At 45.6% G+C, this 25,169-nt stretch overlaps 2 protein-coding genes across 9 annotated transcripts; one reads left to right on the forward strand and one right to left on the reverse strand.

Annotated features, from left to right (window-relative positions):
• Nucleotides 1-73: 73 nt before the first annotated feature.
• SVBP (small vasohibin binding protein) lies at nt 74-6,316 on the forward strand. 4 transcript variants are annotated; one of them, XM_081226034.1, is made up of 3 exons: nt 74-125; nt 790-964; nt 5,896-6,316. In XM_081226034.1, exons 2-3 carry the CDS (start codon nt 851-853, stop codon nt 5,980-5,982), a joined length of 201 nt encoding a protein of 66 aa, XP_081082160.1. In that variant the 5' UTR covers nt 74-125; nt 790-850; the 3' UTR covers nt 5,983-6,316. The 4 variants fall into 4 exon arrangements, with proteins under 4 accessions (XP_081082160.1, XP_081082162.1, XP_081082159.1 ...); XM_081226036.1 differs by having other exon boundaries at nt 104-125; nt 815-964; XM_081226033.1 differs by lacking the exon at nt 74-125 and adding an exon at nt 133-497.
• TMEM269 (transmembrane protein 269) lies at nt 1,001-24,428 on the reverse strand. Of its 5 annotated transcripts, XR_014015214.1 has the most exons (7): nt 24,105-24,428; nt 19,525-19,663; nt 15,515-15,612; nt 14,678-14,821; nt 13,833-14,033; nt 3,214-3,344; nt 1,157-1,228 (listed from the first exon to the last, which is right to left on the reverse strand). XR_014015214.1 is itself a non-coding variant. In XM_081226031.1 (6 exons), the coding sequence occupies exons 2-6, from the start codon at nt 19,614-19,616 to the stop codon at nt 1,149-1,151; spliced, it is 615 nt and encodes a 204-aa protein (XP_081082157.1). In that variant the 5' UTR covers nt 19,617-19,663; nt 24,105-24,428; the 3' UTR covers nt 1,001-1,148. The 5 variants fall into 5 exon arrangements, 4 of the variants coding, with proteins under 4 accessions (XP_081082157.1, XP_081082158.1, XP_081082155.1 ...); XM_081226031.1 differs by lacking the exon at nt 3,214-3,344 and having other exon boundaries at nt 1,001-1,228; XM_081226032.1 differs by lacking the exon at nt 1,157-1,228 and having other exon boundaries at nt 3,025-3,344.
• Nucleotides 24,429-25,169: the final 741 nt, after the last annotated feature.

Below are 25,169 nucleotides of genomic sequence, written 5' to 3' on the forward strand. Positions count from 1 at the left end.
CCCAGACAAGCTCTCTGCGCACGCGCGGCCCTTCCTGTGGGCGGGGCCTCGACGCGCCGGCCCGCCCTCCGCCTCCCGGCCCCGCCCAATCCGAGGCGCGGCAGGCTCGTACTGCAGGCTGGGAGGTAGGGGAAGGCGGGGGTTCCCCCTTAGGCCCTTGTCCGAGTCCCGAGACCCGGGAGGGAAGGCCCCGACTCTAGAACGCCGCCCGCCTCCAGCCGCCGTTTTGCACCGGGAGTGGGCGGCGGCGGGAGGGGAGCTCTCCTGGGGCCGAGCTTGGGCCCGGGCGGGGCGGTGGCGGAGGCGGGCCCTTCGGGCCGAGCGGGCCGTAACCTTCTGGGAGGGCAGAGGTGGGAAAGCCCTGGTCCGGAGGCTGGCGGCCGCGCGAGCCTTGAGCTCCCCGCCAACCCGCTTCGAGACTTCGGCCGGTCGGTCCCTCTGGGCCGCGGTGTCCTCGTAATTCTGGCAGTCCCACACTGGATGCAGCGCGCTACAGTGTAGGAGACCGTTCACAGGGCTCTTCGCGTTTGGTGCTCACACGGCAGCTCGTGGGAGGGGGCCAGGGGATGGACTGTTGTCCCATCGTGCAGACGGAGAAAACTAAAGCTCAGAGTGGGGAGGAGATTTGCCTAGAGACACCCAGCGAGGTGGTGGCAGTGGGACTCAGGTCTTACTCCTCCAGTGCAGCGCCCTTTCCCCCGGGCCCCTCTGCCTCCCCTGCCAAAGGAAGGGGCTGAGGTAGGGCATTAGTGAATGGAAGTTCGTTCGTTCCTTCTTTTTTGTTTTTAGATCCGCCTTCTCCTGTACCATCCAGGTCAGAGCTGACTAAGAAGTATACAGAAGCCAAGTCATGGATCCACCTGCACGTAAAGAAAAATCCAAAGTTAAAGAGGCTGTCAGCAGAGTTGAGAAGGCCAAGCAGAAATCAGCCCAGCAGGAGCTGAAGCAAAGACAGAGAGCAGAGGTGAGAGTAAGGAGGGGCTGTATACCTGTAGTCTGCTAGAGATGATGCCGGTATAGAGAGATACAGAGAGGAGAGCTGTGACGGGGAGCCCTACCCGCCTCCAGCCAATCCAGCCAAAACAGGTGTTCTCCCAGGTTTCCAGAGGAGATCACTGAGGTTCACATGGTGAGGTGGCAGCCCAGAGTCACATGCCAAGTGTCAGAACCTCGACCAGTACCAGATAGTCTCCAGACGACTCCTGGCGCAGAGCTTTTGTGGTAGGACCTGAGGGAAGGAAGAAAGGAAAAAGAGAAGGGACATGTAAGGGAGGGGTCCCGTAAGGGAGGGGTCCCGTAAGGGAGTGAGAGAGAGCAAGTGTCACACACTCTAGTACAAATGTCCTGGATTTGGCCTGGAGAGTTGCTCCTCCTAATTGGGAAGTAGAGGCCCAAGCTCTACACCCAACACTGTGTTCCTTTGTTCAGTCTGCACTTAAAAATCAACCTGACTGTTTACATGAATATTTTATTTTAGCATTTAATATCAGGAAAAAGCTTACTGCAGTCTTCCCTCTTTCTATTTCTTTGCTTGTTTTCTTTTTTTTTTTTAGAAATTTAAAAATACAGAAAAGCTGAATATTATAACAAACACCTGGGTACTCAGCACCCCAGATTGGTAGTGTTTAACATTTTGTCATATTTGCCTGGAGTCTTTTTAAAGTAAGATAAACAGGGCTTCCCTGGTGGTGCGGTGGTTGAAAGTCCACCTTCCGATGCAGGGGACACGGGTTCGAGCCCCGGTCCGGGAAGATCCCACATGCTGCGGAGCGGCTGGGCCCGTGAGCCATGGCCGCTGGGCCTGCGCGTCCGGAGCCTGTGCTCCACAACGGGAGAGGCCACAACAGTGAGAGGCCCGCATACCGCAAAAAAAAAATAATAATAATAATAAGATAAATAAAAATTACATAAAAATTTGAAGTCCCGTTTCTGCATTTCCTTTTCCCCTCCCTATGGGCAACCACTATTTTTTTTTATACTTTTACACTCAAATATTAGTAGATATTTTTGAACAATATAAAATGTTCTTTTGTGTTTTAAAATCTTACATTAAACTAATTCCAGGTGTTTTATTTTGCATTTTGTTTATGTTTTTTAGAACTGTTCATGTTAATGTAAGAATCTAGTTTATTTCTCATCACTGCTAATAGTAGTCTAGTTTATGAATCCACTTTAGTATATTTACCCCGTCTTCCGGTAACGGATGTTTAAATAATTTATAGGGTTTTTTTTTTTGCTGTTACAACCAATGCTGTAGTGAAAAACTTTTAGATGTCTCCTTGGGCACCTGTGCTGGAATTTCTGAAGGGCATATATAACTAGAAGTAGAATTATTGGGTACATTTTCAAGTTTACTAGACGTTGCCAAATTGTTTTCAGAGAGACTGTACAAGTTTGCACCTGCATTAGCAGTGTGAGAGTTCTCACTCCTCACTTCTTTTCCAGTGCTTAATAGTGTCAGACTTTAAATTTTTGTTAATCTGATCCATTCACTCACAATATTGAACTGCTGCTACATGCCAGGCCCTGTTGTAGGAACAGAGAGTCCCTGCCTTTGTGGAGCGTGCATTCAGTGGGGGAGGCTGACATAAACATAATAAGTAAACTTAATAGTGTGTTTGAAATGAATCCATAAACTGAAATCTGCCTTTGGATTAAGGCATACGGTCTGAGAGCTGTGGACCTGGGTTCTAACAAATTGTGCCCCTCTTTCCTTCACCTCCCCATCTTCACCTGGACACAGGCCCCCAGACGGTTTTACTGCTCAGTGCTTTGGTGAAAGTTGGAGGGCCGCTGTAAGAAACAGCCCCAGGAAACTGTCCTTTGTGCGCACTGCAGCGATAATGTTGCTGCGGCCATTGTTCATGTGTTTACTGACACCCTGCTGGTGAGGTTCCACAGGTTACACTTACTTGTCTGACTTCAAACCCCAACTGCTCCATAAATTCCAGTTCTTCCCGAGTCACCTTGGAAAAGATACTTAACCTCTCTGAACCTCAGCTCTTCAGCTCCTTTTTGGTAAAATGAGGATGATAACATCAATTACACAAGATTGTTGTAAGGAATAGAAATGTTGTCTGTAAAGCACGTAGGACAGTGCCTGGTCCAGAGAAAGCACTCAAAAATGGCAGCGATTGATTGTTATCAGGAGTCACTGTGTTTTCATTGTGCGGACTTGAAGTTGAATTGTGCTGATTTGCCAAGATGTCATACCGGACTCGCACTGTCGTTGCAGCTGGCACTTGTTGAGCTCCTCACACGTGCCAGGCGCATGCATCACCACATGTAATCCTCACACCAGGGTATATTACTGTTGCTCCCACTCTGACCTTTGTAAATCCTTCCTGGAATAGGGAAGGGAGATACAACATACATGACCTTGTGAGGTAGAAAGTATTATCCTCATTTCAAGTGAAGTGTTGTGACCAGAATTCCTAGGTAGTAAGGGATTGAGGGGCAGGACTGCCATCTAAACAGGTCTCTGGACTTTCTCCCCTGCTCCCTGCTTTGCCCCACAGTTGCCTTGCTGTTTTGTCTGTGTTGCCTGGAATGCAGTTTCCCAAGATAGGAATGTGAGAAGAGCCCTTGTGGGGAGGCGGAGACACAGTTTCCCTTCAGTTCTGTATAGATGCCACATTCCAGAAAGTGAGATGAGAAGGAGAGATGAGAGGGCTGAATGGGAACAGAGGCCCATTTGGCAGTTGAAGCAGCATTTGGCACTGTTGGTGATCCTCTCCTTGAAAGTCTCATTCATTGGCTTGGATCCTTGACCCATTTTGAGTCTCTTCTTTCTCTGCTTAATGAATTACTTAATATATTCTTAATACATAATACTTAATACTTATAATACTTAATATATTAAGTATATTCATACTTAATATATTCTTAATTATATAATACATATAAATAATATATATAAAATGTGTTTGTGCACTTAAAGTAGATGAATAAAACAAACACCCAACTACAGAAATAGAACATGACCAGTAACTTAGAAGCTCTTCAGGCCTCACTCTGATCATGTCCCCAGCCTTCTCACTAGCAGTACCCTCGGTCCTTAATTTCATGCTAATCACTCCCTTGCTGTTCTGTATTAATTTACTATTTCTGTGCATACCCCTAAATAATATTTTATAGCATAACACTATACTGTCTAGTTTTGCATGTTTCTGAACTTTATATGTGTTACCATATTCCGTGACTGATTCTCTTCACTCAGCATCTTTTTTTTTTTAACCATGCAGATTTATTTATTTATTTGTTTGTTTTATGGTAAAACATACATAAAACTTGACCATTTTAACTTTCAGTATTATGCTTTTTGAGAATCATTTGTGTTGTTGTTTGAGACTATTTTCATCACTGTGTGGAATTCCGTTTTACTTAAAGATTATAGAATTTTTTTTTAAATGTATTTTTGGCTGCGTTGGGTCTTCGTTGCTGTGCGCGGGCTTTCTCTAGTTGCGGCGAGCGGGGGCTGCTCTTCGTTGCTGTGCGCGGGCTTCTCACCTGTGGTGGCTTCTCTTGTTGCAGAGCACAGGCTCTAGGTGCACGGGCTTCAGTAGTTGTGGCACATGGGCTCAGTAGTTGTGGCTCGTGGGCTCTAGAGCACAGGCTCAGTAGTTGTGGTGCACAGGCTTAGTTGCTCCACGGAATGTGGGATCTTCCCTGACCAGGGCTCGAACCTGTGTCCCCTGCATTGGCAGGCGGATTCTTAACCACTACGCTACCAGGGAAGTCCTAAGATTATAGAATCTTATCAAAATTTTTTAAAATTGGGAAAAAAAAGATTGTAGGATTATTCAAGCTTTCTATTTAGTCAGTTTTGATCATTTAAGTTTTCAAACTTATTGACACAAAGTTCATAAGTTTTGTTTTAACCTCCATTATGTCAGTAATTATGGCTTCTTTTAAATTCTAATAATGTTTGTTTGTGCCTTCTCCCTTCTTATCTCGACCTGTCTTGTCAGAGGTTTGCAGGGTTTTCTTTAGTATTTTCAGAGAACCATCTTGCAGTTTTGGTGATCCTCTCTACTGTACATTTTGTTGCTTTTTCATTAATTTCTGCTCTTATTTTGTATTTTCTATTTGTCTCACTTCTCAGGTTTTTTTCCCTTCTTTTTGATTACTCAAGTTTTAATCCCCTACACACAAACACCGTCCTTCTTTTTTTTCTTCTATACAAATGTGGAAGCTTTATGTTGTTTCTCATTCCTTGGTGGATTAATTGATTACTGCAAGGTGAGCAATAAGGTAGACAACCTGCCTTTCACCTTAGAATGTCTCTCACAGTTTTCTTTCCACCCCACTGCCTGCCCTGGGTCATGTTCCTACTACCTTCTCCTGGACTGTTGTAATAGGTGTCTCCTAACGCCTATAATCTCTCCTCCCCAACTCCATCCCTCACATGGTCTCTAGTTTTCTTTCTCAAAGCACAGATATAATCAAGTTGCTTCCCTGCACACTTCTCTCTCCAGAGTCAACCCGATAAAGTCCAGATTCCTTGGCATGGCATTTAAGGCCCCAACATACTTTTCTTGCTTTCTCCAGCTCCCCAAACCCCATTCCATGATATCTTCCATATTAGCATACATGAAGTTTCCAGAACTAATGGTGTACTTTTCTACTATATTTATTTAATCATAATATCCACTCCCCCATCACCTGTGTCCTTTCCCCAATCTCTACCTGTTCAAATCCTACCGATCCTTTAAAGGCCTGATCAGTCACCTGCCTCACTGCTTCTTACCTGATTCCCCAGTGGAGTTACTGTCTACCTCTCCTGCCCCTGCGTTACCAATGCAGTTCTGACATTTTCAAATGACACAGCCTCTTGTGTCTGAAGATACACTAAGCATTTGCCTCCATTGCTAACATGTCTTTTCTCCCGTTCAGATCTATGCCCTCAACAGAGTCATGACAGAACTGGAGCAGCAGCAGTTTGATGAGTTCTGTAAACAGATGCAGCCTCCTGGAGAGTGAGCTACCCCTGCGTTCACACTCGATGGGACCCTGGAGCCTTTGTTTGTGTGTTACCAGTCTTAAGCTGAGATGGCCCATTTGGAGCCTTACACAACTGGACAAGAAGACATTTGTGTTATTCCTAAAACAATAAATCGGAACTTCCTATATCTAACTTACTTCACTAGTTCCTCCGATCTGAATTGGCCCATTGCTTGCTGAAGAGACTTGTTCTATTCTTCCAAGACAATAGATTCTTTTTTTTTTTAACTTTTTCTATTTTTTGAAAAAAAAACAGTGTTTCTCGTGAAACTGTAAATCTCCAAAACTACAAATAAAATACTAATAAGATGTTTGTTTGCTCATACTTTAGGGTCAGGGTGCCTAGCCATAGAAGGTGGAGTCCAAAAGAATGTACTAGGCAGGCAAAGTTGAGGTGAGCAGAGGGGACCCTTTCTCCTTCAGGAGGAGAGTGGAGAGGAGAGGAGAGAGAGAACATGGCTGCTTCCAGATTTCATTCTTCCTGGGCCTAAAGCTCTGCGGACCCTACAGACCCTAAGTTTTTAGCCACACGGGTATAAATATGTGGCCTCTGCTCCCAGATGAGTCACAACTCAGGTTTAGAGGCTTGAAGCTAGGATTCCTGTCACCCTATGAATGTGGACAGCTAGTGGCAGGCTTGCACCAGCAGGGGGAGGGGAGTGAGGCACTTTTGGTTTTTCATTTTAGTTTTTGGTTTTTCATTTTTCATTTTCACCTTTCACTTTATCAGGCCTAGAAGCAGAACACATACGGAAATGAGACAGATCGCTCAGTGAGGGCACAAGAGCCAACACTGCCACCTCCATTACTCTCCACACTGGAAATACCTGTATTTTTCCCTAGTGGTGCTGGGAATATCTCCAGCAATTCCCATCTCCTTTGTCTCCCTGCTGCTCTGAAGTCACTGAGAATTCTGTTCCCATTGCTGTGTTTGTTTTAGGAATAAACTGTGGAGTTAAGGAGCTTGCTATCCCTGTGGAGAATGTGTTTTGAGAGCCTAAGTTATAGTCAAGGATTACCTCTACATAGATTATCCCCATAAGTAGTAATTAGGTTCTATAGGATCCTACTGAATTTGGGTTGAACGCAGATTTTTCAGTTTTGTGTTTTGGAGAAATGGGGGTTTGGAGTAAGCTGTCATCATAAACCTAAGGAAATGATGTATTAGTATGCTAGAAAGAGCAGTTTTTGGAGTCAGATGACTTGGGGTCAAGTGCCATTTTTACTGCATTGGATGAGTTATTGACCTCTCCAAGCCTCTTCTCCCATCTGTGTATTGGAATAATATTTTCTTCTTCTCAAGATCATTCATTGAGAAATAAGTAAGATAATGTATGTAATAACTACTCAGTAAATATTACTTCCCAACTACCTAATTCATGGGATATGTTTCAAATTTTAAATAACCAATTAATATATGAGCATTGGTTGGAAAAATTCTGATTCTTAGTTGGGAACTGCTTGTATTAACATGTCGCAGCCCTGGATATAGTTCATCCTAGAGAAGTTTTCTAGTATTGCAAACTGTAGGTGGTTGTAAACTCAATTGAATAAATTGTGACCAGCTTTTCTTTTTAATGAAATAATAGAACAGATTGTAAAATATCACATGTGGTAAGGATATTGTTTCATGAAGCTTTTGTTTCAGCTTTCAGTTTTTCACCATTGAGTATAATGTTAGCTGTGGGTTTGTCATATATGCACTTTAATATATCAAGGTACATTCCTTCCATACCCACTTTATTGAGAGTTTGTATCATAAATGGGTGTTGAATCTTGTCAAATGCTTTTTCTGCATCTATTGAGATGATCATATGGTTTTCATACTTCATTTTGTTAATGTGGTGTAGCACATTGATTGCTTTGTGGATGTTGAACCATTCTGGCATCCCTGGGATAAATCCCTCTTGATCATGGTGTATGATCCTTAATGTATTGCTGTATTTGGTTTGCCAATATTTTGTTGAGGATTTTTGCATCTATGTTCAGTAGTGACACTGGTCTGTAATTTTCTTTTTTGTGTGTTTTCTCTGTCTGGTTTTGGTATTAGGGTGATGTGGGCCTTGTAAAATAGTTAGGAAGCATTCCCTCCTTTTCAACTATTTTTTGGAATAGTTTGAGAAGGGCAGGTATTAATTCTTCTTTGAATGTTTTGTAGAATTCACCTGTGAAGCCATCTGGCCCTGGAATTTTGTTTTGGGGGAGGTTTTTGATTACTGTTTCAGTCTCTGCACCAGTGATCGATCTATTCAGATTTTTTGTTTCTTCATGATTCACTCTTGGAAGACTATATGATTCTAAGAATTTATCCATTCTTTCTAGGTTGTCCAATTTGTTGATGTATAGCTGATCATGATATTCTCTTCTAATCCTTTGTACTTCTGTGGTATCTGTTATTTCTCCTCTTTCATTTCTGAGTTTATTTATCATTACCTTCTCTCTTTTTTTCTTAGTGAGTCTAGCTAATAGTTTGTCAGTTTTGTTTATCTTTCAGAGAACCAGCTCTTAGTTTCATTGATCTATTGTCTTTTCAGTCTCTATTTCATTTATTTCTGCTCTGATCTTTAATATTTCCTTTCTTCAGCAGACTTTGGGCTTCATTTGTTCTTCTTTTTCTAGTTCCTTCAGGTGTAAGGTTAGAGTGTTTGAGATTTTTCTTGTTTCTTGAGCTAGGCCTGTATTACTATAAACTTCCCTCTTAGTACCACTTTTGGTGCATCTCGTAGGTTTTGGTATGTCAAAATTTCACTTTCATTTGTCTTCAGATAATTTTTATTTTTCCTTTGATTTCTTTGTTGACCCAATAGTTGTTCAGTAGCATGTTGTTCAGTCTCCACATATCTTGTGATTTTTTTTCCCACCTTTCTTCTTGTAGTTGATTTCTAGTTTCATACCATTGTTATCAGAAAAGATGCTTGAGAAGTAGGTTTTTTAAGTCTTGGCCTTCCCACTTGTTCCTAAGATCTGTTATATGTTAGAATATTTTATTTTATTTATTTATTTAATTTTATAACATGTTCTATTTTAGTTCTACTTTTTTTTTTTTTTTTTTTTTTTTGCTGTACGCGGGCTCCTCATCGCTGCGGAGCACAGGCTCCGGACGCACAGGCTCAGCGGCCATGGCTCACGGGCCCAGCCGCTCCGTAGCATGTGGGATCTTCCCAGACCGGGGCACGAACCCGTGTCCCCTGCATTGGCGGGCAGACTCCCAACCACTGCGCCACCAGGGAAGCCCTTTTAGTTCTACTTTTTATTTTGATTCCTGACTAAGGAAGTAAAGACATTGAATGGTTAGCATTAGCATCCTGAGACCCCAGAGCCAGAGTAGAAGTGTAGCCTTACTTTCATATAGGTAGAAGGAAGCACATGTCCCTCTGTTAAGTCAAGAGGCTCTTAGCTGACCTATAACTATCCTCGTATTGCTACCTAAACTTTTTTTTGAGGCAATGTAGTATGATTATTATTGTTATAAACAAAGTACAATTTATACAATCAAATATGTATTTTCCCATTCAAAGCAATCCTCTTGGAAGTCTACATATTTATTTTAGCTCTGCTGCTCTGGCTCAAAATGGACATGGAAATCCTCTTTCAGAATTGCATCTTTTTCCTTTGAATGTAGTTCAAGTTTTAGATATAGCCAAAAATCATTTGAGGCCAAATCTGATAGCTAATGTGGTTTTGGTTTAAGAAGAGGACATCATTGGCTAATACTGAATATTAGGTTTTTGGACTAAATTTGGTTGGTTCAGAGTAAAATAAGTATTTTTTGAGTACCTGCTATGTCCAGGCACTGTGCTAGGTGCTGGCCTCTAAGAGCTTATGTGAAGACATTTCGTGACCTGGAGTTCCTAAAATATTTTGATGAAGGATAGCATCAGTGAAATGAGGGTTCAGCATTGAAGGACATCACACTAAAATGTCTGAGCCCATGTATATTTGTAAGATTCTTACTACATTATAGTAACCTTGTATATAACTCACTAGAATGCACAACCAAATCAATTCATCAACAAAGTAAATGTTTTTGAGTGTGGGGCACTGTGGCAGGCATCAGAAATATGAAAATGTAAACTGAAGGAGCTTAAAATCTAGTGGGAAACAGACATACTCATCTAACCATGAAAAAAATACAAATGATAGAACAGATACAAACAGAAAGCCGTGGAAAAGAGGAGGGCGCTGTCTGTTCCTTTAGAGTCAAATCATAGCAATGTGGACTTCACTGGACTTTTTTCATTTAATTTTAGATTTAATGCATATTTGCCATATACTTTGTTCTGCAAACTTCAAGAAGTTAGACCCGGGCTTCCCTGGTGGCGCAGTGGTTGGGAGTCCGCCTGCTGATGCAGGGGACGCGGGTTCATGCCCCGGTCCAAGAAGATCCCACATGCCGCGGAGCGGCTGAGCCCGTGAGCCATGGCCGCTGAGCCTGCGCGTCCGGAGCCTGTGCTCCGCAACGGAAGAGGCCACAACAGTGAGAGGCCCGCATACCGCAAAAAAAAAAAAAAGAAAAGAAAAAAAAAGAAGTTAGACCCCAGGTAAAGGTGCTCTGGTGCCCTAGTTGAGGAAGGGGCGGAACTAGCCAATAATCTGGTCCACCACCTGGAGATGGAAAGTCCAGAGGCAGTGCTGGGGGCGTGGCTTTCAGCAGGCCTGAGTTCTTTGTGAGGTGCCACTTTAGGGCTCCATACAATTTTATTTCTATTCAATTTGGATTTTAGAATATGAAGTGCCCTTTGAATATCTAGAGTTTAGTATTTCAGAGCTTAGGAAAAGAACACATAATGAGATCCTGGAGACCAGACGATGCCCTCAAGATGCCAATGTGTCTAATCTCTAAACAAAGCAAAAGGCAGAAGCTTTGATTGTGGAAATATGGAATTTTAAGTTACAAAATCCTACACACAAATTGGGCAATGTGATCGTCCTGCTATGAGCTCCGCTCTACGGAGCCAGAGTCTGTAAATTTCAGAAACGCGTTAGTAAGCCCCACCTCACCACTGGAGTAATTACATTCAGGCAGGACCAAGGTGGAGGCTATACCAACTCTGAAGGGTTTCACTCATTTCCAAGGGACTAACCTGAGTGCACAATTTCACCCAGCTGGTAACAGGGATGGAACTCAAGCCCAGCCCAAATTTATCTTGGAAAAAAATTCTGTTCTGTATGACATAAACAACTCTTGTCCCCAAGAGATTCAGAACCCTGAATAAAGAGGAAGAAGTATATAGGCCGCTGGCCCTACTGTGGGTTGCTGTGGTTCAGGGCAACATGTATCTAGCACATGTACAACATAGGGACAAGGAAACATTTAGTATGGGTAAGGCAAGGCTTGGCCCAACATGCTGGCAGAAACCCCACAGAGGCCAGCGGGAGTGGGTAAGGCTGTTTAGTATCTTCAGTGCTGCAGCTTAAGACATGCTGCCTTGCCCCACAGAGCATCTGGAAAGAAGATGTAGGAGAGTGACCACATCAGGCAGTAAAAAGCAGTTAGCGACAATGGAGACAAAAACACCATGATGACACCTGGAAGAAAAAAGGCAAACACTCAATTTTTATGAAGCTGTCTTATGTGTATTTTCCCCCCTCTACTTCCCATTCCCATCTTTCAGCCTTCAGTTTTTACTCACAGAGCCTAAGACACTAAAACCAATGACACATGATCCCTGCCTTTGCAGAGTTTGTCCCTGTGTAACTAGACCATTACAATCTAATGCAATCTCAGGCTCCATTTTGTCAAATTCAGATCAGAAGTCAGTCTTAGCCAAGAATAAATTTGAGTTGCCCAGATCTCTTGTTAGAAAAAAAAAAAAAAAAAGAAAAAAATATTCCTAATTGTTTCAAGTTTAACATGAGATAAGGGTCAATAAAATATTTTACGCATGCAGAAAAGAGTTAACATAGCAGGCCTGAGACTGCTATCCTTAGAAAGGCCTGCTTGCAAGGTGGGCCTGGAAACTTGAATAGTAAACAGTTCCCTACACTGACACTTAAAATATTCTGACTGCCTAGGACAGTTGGTTATTACCCCCCAGAATACAGATTTGTTGGTTGTCCTGCCTCCTCTGGAATGGAAATGCATGAGTGATCCTGTAATGGATACCGCTGTGATGTAGTAGAATGAACATGGGATTTGGAGTCCCAAGACCTGGATTTAGAAAAGTCCATACTTTGCCACTTATCAGCAGTGTGACCTTGGGCAAGTCACCTAACTTTTTAAAGCCTGTTTATTACCTTAAGAGAGGAATAATAATGCCTCTCACCCTCTGTCATAATGAGATTGAATGGGTAATGTGTGAAAGAAATTATTGAAGTACTACAAACGTGAGATGTTATTCTTCCCCTTTAACTTTGTTGCAGAAGTCTGGAGAACAAGTAACAATTGAGATTTAATAGAAGCTAGCCCCACACAGGGCCAGTTTAGATGACAGGTGAGTTTAGCTTTGCATGCTTCAAAGTTGACCAAACCAACTTTGTCCCTGTGTTACTGTATCAAACTCAACTACAAATGTCAACCAAAGTCCCTACCAACCTGACTGTGGTGATACTTTGATGGAAATGCAATTCACATGAATTAACTATGTCACTTTGACATTTATGCCAAATCTCTTCATCTCCACCGCAACCATCACCTCTCATCTGAGAAAAAGGTGGTTTTCCTACTTCTTTTCTTAGTCTCCAACAATCTATTCTCTTCATTACAGTCCAAGTGATCGTTTAAAACTGTGGCTCAGAAATCCCTTCAAAGGCTTCTCATTTGCCTACAGGATCCAATCCCCAATCCTGCCCAGTCTGCTCACTTCGCTGGCCTCAGCCCGTCACAAGCCCTCTCTCAGCAAGTCCAGCCACACTGGTGCACTAATGCATCCAGCTGTTCTTGCCTCAGAGCATTCAAAAATTGTTTCCTTTTCTGAGCCATCCTTCCCACCACTTGGCCAATCGTCTTGCAGTTTTCATGTATTTAAAATTTTTTTCCGGTTTTATTGAGATATCATTGACATATAGCATTGTTATTAGTCCAAAGTGTAACAACAACGATTTGATACTTGTATATATTGCAACATGATAACCATAATAAATTTACTTAATATCCATCACCTCACATAGTTACACATTTTTTCCCTGTGATGAGACCTTTTAAGATCTACTCTCTTAGCAACTTTCAAAAAGCCAATACAGTATTGTTAACTGTAGCCACCATGCTGTACATTACATGCCCAGAACTTATGTTGTAACTGGAGTTTTTACCTTTTGACCACTTTCACCCAGATTTCGTTTAAATGTCACCTCCTTAAGGATCCTTTCCCATCCTTAAGGCATTCCAGTCTAAATTAGGTCACCCTCTGATGCCCTCTGAGAGCACCCTATAGTTTCACAACACATCAAAACTATATATTTTTAGTTATTTCTGCCATGATTTGTTTGGTGTCTGTCTCCCCTATCAGACTGTAAATCCTGAGGCAGGAAGTATTTGTCTGGTTTACCGATTTGACTCCTAGTACCTGACATATGGTCAGTGTTCCCTAAATTTCTATTGAACTTAGTGACATCCAACAAATATTTATTGAGCATCTACTGTGTGATTGGCACAATCCTAGGTACTAGGAATTATAGCACAAATAAAAAAGAGTCTTCTATGGGGGGGCAGGTTTAGTGTGTATAGACAACAAACAAGTAAATACACATCAGGTGATGATAAATTCTACGGAGAAAAGTAAGGCAGGGTGAAACAGAGAGGGAATGTGGGGATGAGGTACAGGGTGACAATGAGCAGCAGTGATAATAAATGATCACTAGTGACATTTAAGAGCGGTATTTTCACTCACCTCCCAGATAGACCATTTTTTTCCATTTCTCAGACTCCAGGATTTTGTCATGTGGGTAGTAGCTCTGGTCCATCATGAATAGAATCATGAGTGAGGCCATGCAAGAGAGAATGAATGTGTGGCCTTTGGTCAGGAGGGAGGTGGAGGCCAAAACACAGGAAGCATAGGGGCAGGGTAGACCCTTGTATGTGAAGGGAACGCCTGCAGAGAAAGAAAAGATGGGGTTTGCTGCTTCCCACTGCTCTAAAGCACCCACCAGAGGAAGCCCTTCTCTCTTTAGGTCTTCCCTGCCCCACATTCCAAATCCCCTAACCCCAGGGCAGTGGCCAGCCATAAAGCACTTAGTTATTTAGAGATGATGTGTGGGTTTTGCACTGGATCCTCAAGGTAAAGCAGGCAGCTAGGACCAGGCCTATGCCTTGGCCCCTAGGAAGCCTCTGTAGAGGGGTCCTTTGAGATCTTTCTGTCTGCATCTGCAATCCCTTGCGTTGTGACCTTAGGCTAGGTAATTACCCTCACCAGAGTTCAGTTTCTCCATCTGTTATGGGAAACTGGAGTATGACCTCTAGTTCTAGAGTCTGTGAATTCATATGTTCCATCCAAAGGTCACACTACAAGAAAAAGGCACAGCTGGTTCAAGAACCAAGGGTTCCCGCCCCCTAGAACAGGTCTCTGCCAATGCAGCCTGCAGTCTCCAGTGGGCCTAGAGCAGGGGAGAAGGAAGGAAGGGGGTCTCCGTAAAAGGAAGGAAAGGAGTCAATTACTGCACCTCACACTTGCGGCATCCAACAGCTTCTCCCCTCCATGGTTCCCTACCCTCAGCCATAAGGCTGGCTTCCACTCACCAGTTGAATAGAAACAGAGGCGGACTGAAATAGCCAACACATAGATGATGGCCAGGAAGCCGTTCAGAGGCCCATCCATGCCTGGAAGCAGGGCTGAGGCCAGGCCAAAGGTGGTGAAGACAGCAAAGTCATTCAGCTCGGCTCCTGTTCCAGAAGGCCAAGGTTAGAAGAACTTACACTCATATGTCTTATACCTTAGTCCCCTCTAGTGGGGGAGCTGGAGTGAGGACAAGCGGGATCCTGTTTGTCAGGTCCCTGAGGGGCCAGAGGGCAACAGCCGCTCCCCAGGGGGCCCTGTTGATCAAAGACTAGGATCTCCTTCTTGCTCTGCCTCAAACTGACCACGTGGCCTTAGACAAGTCTTTCCCTATCTAGGTCTTAGTTTTCCCATCCTTTAACATGCAAGGGTTGGACCACAATTGGGAACGTATTGATAAGCTGTGGAACCCTTTTTTTCAAGCAAAATCTTGCATGGAAATACCTTGTCATATTTTAAACCAGCAGCTCTGCTTGGGGTAATTTTTCATTTCCCCACTCCCCCGTGACCACAACCACCACTCCCACTCCCAGATCCGCCCTGAAGAGGGAGACGGGGCAGATAAGCCCACTGAAGGCCAGGACAAAGATAGCCAGCGATCAATAAGCGAACCAGCAGAGGAGCTAGATCTAGACTGTGGGGCTCACAAACTCCTGTTCAAGGGCTGCTTCTGCTACACTCAGAGGGATGTGAACAGGAGTGGTGACTCAAGGAAGCCTGCTGTATTTCAGAGGATGGAGGAGCTGACCTGAATGGGTGCTCCTGAGGTCAGGGATTATGAGTCTGAGGCCTGGACTCACCTGATGTGGAGCAGATGTTGAGGTGTCTGGTCATTGCCCCGATAGCCGTGTCTAATAGAAAGCTGACCAAAAGCATCCAGGAGGCACAGGGGGACTTCCTAAAATGCAGGCCAGCAGGCCCCAAAGGGCGGCTCTTTCATAGTCTCCACTGGACTCCACCCCCCTCCCCCTATACGCTTCCTACACTAGCACATATACACACACCCCTACGTGTTCCCCACACTCACATCCTTTCTGATATGTGCTGCTTTACATACACACACACACACACACACACACACCCTCACACATATCTACATCCTTTCCATACTCTCATTCTCAACCCACAGTCTTAAAGGGGTGCCCTCAACCCCCTTGGTAATCACTAAGGTCCCTTCCAATTCTAAATTCCAGGCACATTCAGTGGCAAGGGGGGTCCTAGGCCTTAGCCCAGCCTCTACAACCATCTCAGATAAACCATTCCTCCTTCCTATAGGTCTCTGTTCCTCCATCTATAAAATGAGGGGTTTGTACCGAATGATTTATTTAATAGGTATAGGCCTATTTAGATTATCTGTTTCTCCTAGTGTGAGTTTTGGTAGCTTGTATCTTCTAAGGAGTTGGTCTGTTTCATCTAGGCTATCAAGTTTGTGGACATAGAGCTGTTCACAGTACTCCTTTACTATGCTTTTAATGTCTGTGTAATGATTCCTCCACTTTCATTTCCGACACTGGTAATTTGTGTCTTGTCATTTTTTTGGTTAGCCTGGCTAGAGGTTTATCAATTTTATTGATCTTTTCAAAGAACCAGGTTTTGGTTTCATTGATTTTTTTAAATTGATTTCTTGTTTTCGATTTCATTGATTTCTGCTCTAATTTTTATTATTTCTTTCCTTCTGCTTACTGCAGATTTAATTTGCTCTTCTTTTTCTAGTTTCCTAAGGTGGAAGCTTACATAATTGATTTTAGATCTTCCTTCTTTTCCATTTTTTCTAAGACTTTATTTTTTTAGGGAAGTTTTAGGTTTACAACAAAATTGAGAGGAATACAAAGATTCCCATATACCCCTTAGCCCCACATATGCATAGCCTCTCCCATTATCAACATCACTCACAAGAATGGTGCATTCTGGCCTTGGTACATACCAAGGATGAACCTACACTGACACACTGTAGTCACTCAAAGTACATAGTTTACCTTAGGGCTCCCTCTTGGTGTTATACATTCTATGGTTTTGGATAAAAGTATAATGATATATATCCATCATTATAATATCATATAGAGCATTTTCATTGCCCTAAAAATCTTCTGTGCTCTACCTATTTATGTCCTCCTCAACCCCTCTGGAAACTACTGATCTTTTTATTGTCTCCATATTTTTGGACACATATTTTCTCCATATTTTCTTTTCCAGAATGTCATATAGTTGGAGTCATATAATATGTAACCGTTTTGGCTTGGTATCTTTCACTTAATAATATGCATTTAATGTTCCTCCATGTCTTCTTAGGGCTTGATAGCTCATTTCTTTTTAACACTGAATGATATTCCATTGTCTGGATGTACCACAATTTATTTATCCATTCATCTACTGAAGGACATCTTTGTTGCTTCCAAGATTTGGCTATTATGAATAAAACATCATAAACATCCAAGTACAGGTTTTGAACGTAGTTTTAATTCATTTGGATAAACACCAAGGAGTGTGATTGCTGGGTTATATGGTAAGAGTATGTTTAGTTTTGTAGGAAACCACCAAACTGTCTTCCAAAGTGGCTGTACCATTTTGCATTCCCACCAGGAATGAATGAGAGTTCTTGTTGCTCCACATCCTCAGCAGCATTTGTTGCTATCAGTGTTCTGGATTCTGGTGCTTCTAATAAGTGTATAGTGGTATCTCATTGCCATGTAATTTGCATTTCCCTGATGATATATGATGTGGAGTATCTCTTTATATGTTTAAATGCCATCTGGATATCTTTTTTTTTTTTTTTTTTTTTTTTTTTGCGGTACGCAGGCCTCTCACTGTTGTGACCTCTCCCGTTGTGGAGCACAGGCTCCGGACACGCAGGATCAGTGGCCATGGCTCACGGGCCCAGCCGCTCCATGGCATGTGGGATCCTCCCGGACCAGGGCACGAACCCGTGTCCCCTGCGTCGGCAGGCGGACTCTCAACCACTGCGCCACCAGGGAAGCCCCTGGATATCTTCTTTGGTGAAGTGTCTGTTAAGGTCTTTGGCCCTTTTTTAATTGGGTTGTTTTCTTATTGATGAGTGTTAAGCTTTGTATATTTTGGACTGTAGTTCTTTATCGGATGTATTTTTGCAAATATTTTCTCCCAGTCTGTGGCTTGTCTTCTAGTTCTCTTGATGTGGTCTTTTACAGAGCAGATTTCTTTTCTAATATATGCATTCAATGCTATAAATTTCCCTCTAAGTACTGCATTCACTGCATCTCACAAATTATGATAAGTTGTATTTTCACTTTCTTTTAGTTCAAAATATTTTTTTTAAATTTCTCGAGACTCCTTTTTTTATCTATGTATTATTTAGAAGTAAGTTGCTTAACCTCCATGTATTTTGGAATTTTCTAGTTATCTTTCTGTTATTAATTTCTAGTTTAACTCCATATGGCCTGAGAGCATACTTCGTATGATTTCTGTTTTTTTTAATTTGTTAAGGTATGTCTTACAGACCAGAATGTGGTCTATCTTGGTGAGCTTGAGAAGAATGTGTATTCTGCTATTGTTGGATGAAGTATTCTATAAATATCAATTAGATCCAGTGGATTGATGGTGCTGTTCAATTCAACTATATCCTTACTGATTTTCTGCCTGCTGGATCTATCAATTACTGATAAAGGGGTATAGAAATATCCAGCTATGACAATAGAGTCATCAGTTTCTGCTTGTAGTTATATCAGTTTTTGCCTCATGTATTTTGATGCTCTGAATGATTTCTAAGATGTCTTTCAGACCCTACATTCAAGGATTCTATGTTTCTTTCCAGCATATGCTCCCAGACTCCTCTGAAATCAGCTACCACACTCTCAGACCAAACTGCCTTAGGAGGCCATACGCAAGTCGACACCCTGACTGCAATGCTTGGGTGGCCCAGCAGAAGCAAACAGAGAGCCTGACCCCAGACTTCAGCTGTGCCCAAACAACCTTAGTATTTCCTTTGTTTAGATCCATACCTATGTGTCTAAAGGGAATTGGGCCTACCATCATGGCATAAAAACTACACTCCCAGAAGATTAGGTTGAACTAAGAAGACAGCGATCTTCTGCTGCAGGTATGCCCCACTTTATGAGACCCCAAAAACCCAGACTTAGAGAATCATATAATTTTCAAACTGGAAGGGAACTTAAACATCATCAGGTAAAATCCTCTTATTTTATGGTTGAGAAACAGATCCAGAGAACTCACTTGCTCATGGTTATAAAGAATCAAACAGATTAGGAGGATGTTATTTGCATTATAAAGGACTTATCTTTAAAGAGCTGATTTCCCAAAGCCATTGAAATATGATTCAATTTACAGAAACATAATTTGCCTACAACTTTTTTGGGGGCCCATATACATGTCTCAGAGTTTTCAGAACAGTGCTAATTTCAAATATTCTGCCAGATCATATGCTTTAATTTAAGAATCAAAAAAATTTAATGGTAGCCTGCCTACCCAAGGATTGTGCAAAGGCTGCCAGAACAGAAATCTCAAAATCTCTTGATTTTCTCATAGAAACCATTCTAGATTGCCATAGCTGGAAGGAACTATAGAGATCACAATGTGAGCTGCTTATTTTAAAGATGGAGAAACTGAGGCTCAGGATATGACCTAGCTAAGGTCGCATAGCAGGCTGGTGGTAGAACTGAGGCTAGGATCTTGACCCCTTGACTCCCAACCTACTGCACTCTCTCCTGCCCCCAGTTGATCTGTATGCCTCAGAGCTTGGCTCTCTAGACTCCCCGCTCCTTCCCTCATGCCATTGGCTCCAGCTCTTGGCTAAAAGCTTGCTGGGCCCCAGACCTACCTGCAGAAGCTGCAGAAGACGGAGAAGAGCCCCAGGATCATGTTGGCCAGGGACAAGGCACTGGCAACACCCTTCCAGGAAAATTCATTCATCTGGGCGTGGCTTTGCTCTTTGGTTAGGAAGAAACTGGTGTGCTGACCTGGGGCCCAGGGGAGAGGGACAAGGGGTTGTCAAGGTCAAAGAGTCCCAAAAGAGGCTCCCAGGGACCCAGTAGCTCCTGTTCCCCTAGACCTCATCCCAGAGCTGCGCCCTCCCAACATGGTTTCATGTTGGTAGATGGAGGAGACCCAGGAGGTAAGACAAAGGTGCTGAAGATGAGCGCCTGGGGAAGTTCAATAGCAAAGTGAGTGAACCAGCACGACCATAGCTTCCACCCCTCTCTGACAACACCCCTTGCCCTACAGCACAGACCCCCCTCTAGCCCATACGCTGGCCCTCCTGGCACTCCCATGGCCCAGGGTCCAAGGGGTATGTGCCCTTACCCCATCTGAGAGATGAGCCTTTGTCATAGAGACCTTTATCATAAATGAGCCTTCCTTTTTTTTTAATTATAAAGCTACTTTTAATACTTTGGAGTGAGCCCCACAGGAACAAAAACACTGGGAAGGGGTAACCCCCTCAACCCCAGAAGTGGCCCAGGGGGAGAGAGGCCACCTGACGGGAAGGAAGCACAAAGGGCCCGCTGCAGACTCAGGCTCCTTTGTCCCAGAGGCCACGCTCACTCCCTCCGAAGGACAGGGCTGTGGCTGAGGTGCCCCAAGCGTCAACAGGGGAAGAGATGAGCAACAGAAAATGAATATGGACAGCACTGAATAGTTCACATGGCACTTCCACCACGTTCCCTCTTCTGATCCTGACAACCTTAGGAGATGGTGCTATAATTCTCCCCGTTTCATGAATGAGGGAACTGGGGTCCTAAGAAATGGAGGTATTTGCTCAAAGTCACACATTAGGTGAAGAGAATCAATCCCTCCTGGTTTTTTTTTTTTTTTTTTTTTTTGCGGTACACAGGCCTCTCACTGTTGTGGCCTCTCCCACTGTGGAGTACAGGCTCCGGACACGCAGGCTCAGCGGCCATGGCTCACGGGCCCAGCCGCTCCGCGGCATGTGGGATCTTCCCAGACCAGGGCCCGAACCCGTGTCCCCTGCATCAGCAGGCGGACTCTCAACCACTGCACCACCAGGGAAGCCCAATCCCTCCTGTTTGATTCTAAATCTGGTGCTTCTTACCAGGGGCATAATCTCAGCAGCAGGAGGTTTGTGGGGTAGGAGGTTTGTGCAGGCAATGAGGGAGCTCATATGGCCAGTCTGGCTGGGCAGCTACGGCCTCCCTGTGCAGGAGCAGGCCCTGCCCAGGCCTCCTCCCTTCCCTCAGCCTCTCTCAGCAGCAGGGAATCAGCTGGCCCTGGCCATTTTCACAGTCCCTCTGTGTCCGTTTTCACTCTAAGACCAAACATGTGCACTCCTTACACATAAACCGGCTGTGAAACTTTCTTTTGGAGAAAGAGCCCCAGCGTTCTCTAAAACAGGGAGGCCCCACTGGTTGTAAACACACTACCCACAAATAGCAATCCTGTACGGTGAGTAAAATGTACAAGTTCCAAGGTGTTTTCTCATTTAATCCCCACTCATTTTCGAGGTGAGGAAGCTGAGACTCTGCCTCCATACAGCCCCTCTGTACAGCCCCAGGCCCTTCTGGTCTGGGCAAGAGCTAAGACAAATCATGGTCCTTTCCCATAAATACTGCCACCAGTACGTCAGAGGTTGAGAGGGGGCTGGACTTGGAATTTGGGGCTGGGAGTTTATCAGGCGGCACGGTGGAGCTAACTGCTCCCATAGGCCAGCTTCATTCACCAAGGGGTATCAGTAGCTACAATGCCAAAGCCACTGGGACTCCTGAGACCTTGTCATGCCAGGTCCCCTCAAAACCTAAGACAGGAAGCAATGCTAGTCCGAAAAATCTGGGATGGGAGGGGGGCAAAGGATTGGATGCCTGCTCCCTCCCTATCAACCTTCCCTTCTGGTCTGTCTTGAGTCTCAGGGCTGACCCGAGCAAGACCAAGCACCTCTGTTCCAGCCTAGTCTGCACCTGTAAGAGCAGCATCCCAGCATCTCAGAGGCAGTCAGCAGATACCTGGGGTATGTCCACCAAGTACGAGACACACCTCATCTATACTACTACACGGTTTGGTTTTTTTAAATTAATGTGCCATTAATTGTCTACTATAGTATCTCTTTCATTCACAAAGCACTTTCACCTCTATGGTTTCCAATGGCCCTGTGAGGTCTGCCAGGTAAGGCAAAGACTCAGAGAGGGGAAGAACCTTGTTCAAGGTCACACTGGAAGTGGCAGAACAAGACTTCCAACTTCACCGTAAGTGTTCTTTCCTGTGTACTCTGCTGTCTACCAACCAACAGGACTGATTGTAGTATTCGTTGTAAGCTCAGACTGAGCAAGGTGCTGGGGAAAGCCCTTGGTCCCTGCCTGGACCATGGAATTTACAGTCTGTTCAGGAAAACAAGACTCATGCATGCCTGTGGAGACTTATAGGCAGTTCATGGTGGTAACTCATCTTAACAATGGGGAAACTGAGGTTTCAGAACAGTTAAGCAACTTGTTCCAGCAAATGGTGGAGCTGGGATTGGAACTGGGCCTCCTCCTTCCCAATTAAAAGCCATTTGCAGCACAGGCCCCAGGTATGGAAGGATGTGGAGCTGAGAGTAAGAGCTGTTGAAATTTAGAGAAAAAAGGAAAAATCCATTCATTCAGCAAACACTTGGTCTTGGGACAGAGAAGATTAAGACCTGCTCTCATCTCTCAAAAAGCTCAGTCTGGCAGAGGCATTCAACCCTGCACAGAAGAGGAGGTGACAAGGCTGCTGAGGGAGCACAGAAGAGGGCCCCCGCCTGTCAGGGGGCTCAGAGGAGGCGTCTCAGAGCAGGGGGTCAGAGCTGAGGCCTTGCCCAGCAGTGGCCTGCAAGACTAGCTCACGTCACTTCCCGGCTCCTCGGAAGCCATCAGTGGCTCCCCAACACCCTCAGGATGGAGTCCAGCTCCTTCATGTGGTATGCAAGCCCTTCATGACGAAGCCCTGCTCGACTCTCAGCCTCCTCTCTCCATTGCCCCTTGACCCCTTCTCTGCCCGCCTCTGGTCTTGGGTTGGGTGGTGGGCCTCTTTGGGAAGCCTGACACCCCCTCAAGTCTTGAGCTGCTCCTCCTCTGCATTGCCATATCTCCTTGTGCTCGCCGTGTGACATTTGGCACTCTGTACTGGCACTGCCTATGTGGTCTTCCTTCTCTACTACAGGGGAACGAACTTGAGTGCCGACCGAGGTCCCCTGTGCCGGGCATGAGGCCTGACAATAGAAGTTGTTCAATGATTGTTAAATGAATAGAGCACTCTGGTGCTTGCCCGAGATCCTCTCCCTGCACGGAATCACTCAAAGCCTGTCTAGTCTGTCCTGTGAGAAGCCTTCTCAAGTGAACAATCCAGCCCCTCAGCACACCCAACATCTACCCAACGTTTATGATCTTTATTTGCCGATGCCTGCTGTGTGCCAGGCCTCTGTGTTCTGGGCACCCTCAGGAGACTGGGAGTCTGGTAGGGGAGGCAGATGTGTGTAGGGACGGTGATGGCAGTGTGGCAACTCTTGTTGTACAAGGGGTTGTCCGGCTGCTGAGGGTGTCCAGGGAAGACTAAGTCTGGGGTGGGGGAAGGGGAAGGCTTGGCCAATGTGATATTTAAGGAGGGTCTCCGGGCATAAACAAAGGGGGGTGCTTCCTGGCAAAGGAAATTGCAAGGGCGCAAGCCCAATGAGGAGGCTGGGTCCCAGGGAGACAGGACTGCCGGGAGGCAAAGCCGGCAGGGAGGCCACAGTTGTGATAGCTGCTGTGACCTTGCCTAGCTGCTGTGACCTTGCCTTGCCGCTGTGGGCGGGCAGTGATTGTTTATTTGGTAAGGGGGTGTCTTGATCAGATGTGGGTTGGGGGTGGAGGGTGGTCTCGAGGGGAGAGGCTGAAGAAAAGGAAACCAGCCATGAGACTGGTGAGTGAGGAGCACGAAGTGTGCGAGCAGAAATGTCCGACGCTGGGGCTGCTAGCGGAAGAAGAGGGGAGAGTTGCGCGGGACTCGGCGATTTCTCAGGAGAGGCAAGGCGTGGCGGAGTCGGTGCCTTGCCTGGAAACCCGCGCAGCGTTGGAGCGAGAAGGCCCCAGGCGGCGCTCCCCCGCGGGTGGTGAGCCACGCGCACGGCCCCTCGGGTTAGAAACGCCCCGCCCCCCACTGGCCGCCCCCACTCCATCCCGCCACCCTAGAGGCCAACAGCCAGATAGGGAGCCGGCCTCCTCCCGACGCCGGTCTGTCCGCGCTGGAGCCACCGGCGCTCCCCTCCTCGCCCCTCCCCTGCCCGCTGTGCCGCGTCGGTCCTGGACGACAGCGACGGCGACGACGCCCAGGAGAAAAGATGGAAGAGACGAAGCCGGGGCTGGGCGCCCGCGCTTCGGAACAGCTCCTTCCCCCCAGGGCCGTGGTCGCCTACAGCACCCTGGGGGAGGCGCGTGCGACGCTGCGGCTGCTTACCTGGGGACCAGACATTCTTAGATGAGGTGGGGGCCCGCACTCCTTCCCCGCTTCCTGGGCGGTGGAGAGGGGCCAGCCCAGGAGAGGGGGAGCCGCGTCGTCCCAAGCCTCTCACCCCCACGGCTGTTAGCGCACAATCCCCGAGGGGCAGGGGAGGGGCCACGAGGCTTTATTCGGCAGGAACAGGGGCCTCAGTTTGCCGGGGAGCCTTGCAGCGGCGCGGCAGGGGGAATGGAGGGATCCGAGAGGAGGGCACGAGTCTAACATGGGGAGCGTGGACAGGCTTGGCAGGAGAAGAGACCAGAGTGCACGGCGTGTGGGAGGGAGGTGGGCTGGAAGGGAGTTGCGGGGAGATAGGCTGTAAAGGGATGCTGGGGTCCAGACTGTGAAGGGCCCCTAGAATGTAAGCCCCCTCCGTGTGGGCAGGGCTTTTGCTGTGCTTGGTGCACTGCTGTATCTTTGTGCCCATAAGAACGCTTAGGCATAAAGTACATCCCCCACCCCCCATACTTGTTGGATCAATGACAAGCTGAGTAGTTGACACTCAGTCCTGAAAATAGGAGATTTTAAGTAGGGAAGTGACATGGTCAGGTTGGTTTAGAAAGATTATCCTGGCAGCCAGTGTGGCGGAAGGCTATGTAACACTGCATGAGCTGACGGGGGCTGGAGCAAAGACATACTGTTGGACAGCAGCAGAAAGGAATGAGTAGTCGGACCAGGAGCCACTGTGAGATGGAATGTGAAGAGTGTGGGAGAGGAGTGAGAGGGAGGAGGTAAGAGCCTCTCTGAGGTGTTTAGGTTCCACAACTGGATGAATACGTGCCACAGAGAGAAACGTGTTAGTACTGGGCAGGATCCCAAGCACCAGTTCTAATACCTGCCCCACTTTCTCTGACCTACCTAGTTGCTAAGTTCCAGCAGCAATAGCTTCCAGGGCCCCACAGAATATGCAAAGAAAAGGGGTGGAGCTAGGAGGTCAAGTGATTCTTTGCCTCATCTTGCAGCCTGGAGGGGGAAGAGAAGTATAGGACCTAGCCTGTCCTGAGTGACTACTAGCCACTGGGC

Source organism: Mesoplodon bidens (genome assembly GCF_964165515.1).
Source record: "Mesoplodon bidens genome assembly, chromosome: 2".
In the NCBI taxonomy this organism is placed as follows: domain Eukaryota; kingdom Metazoa; phylum Chordata; class Mammalia; order Artiodactyla; family Ziphiidae; genus Mesoplodon; species Mesoplodon bidens.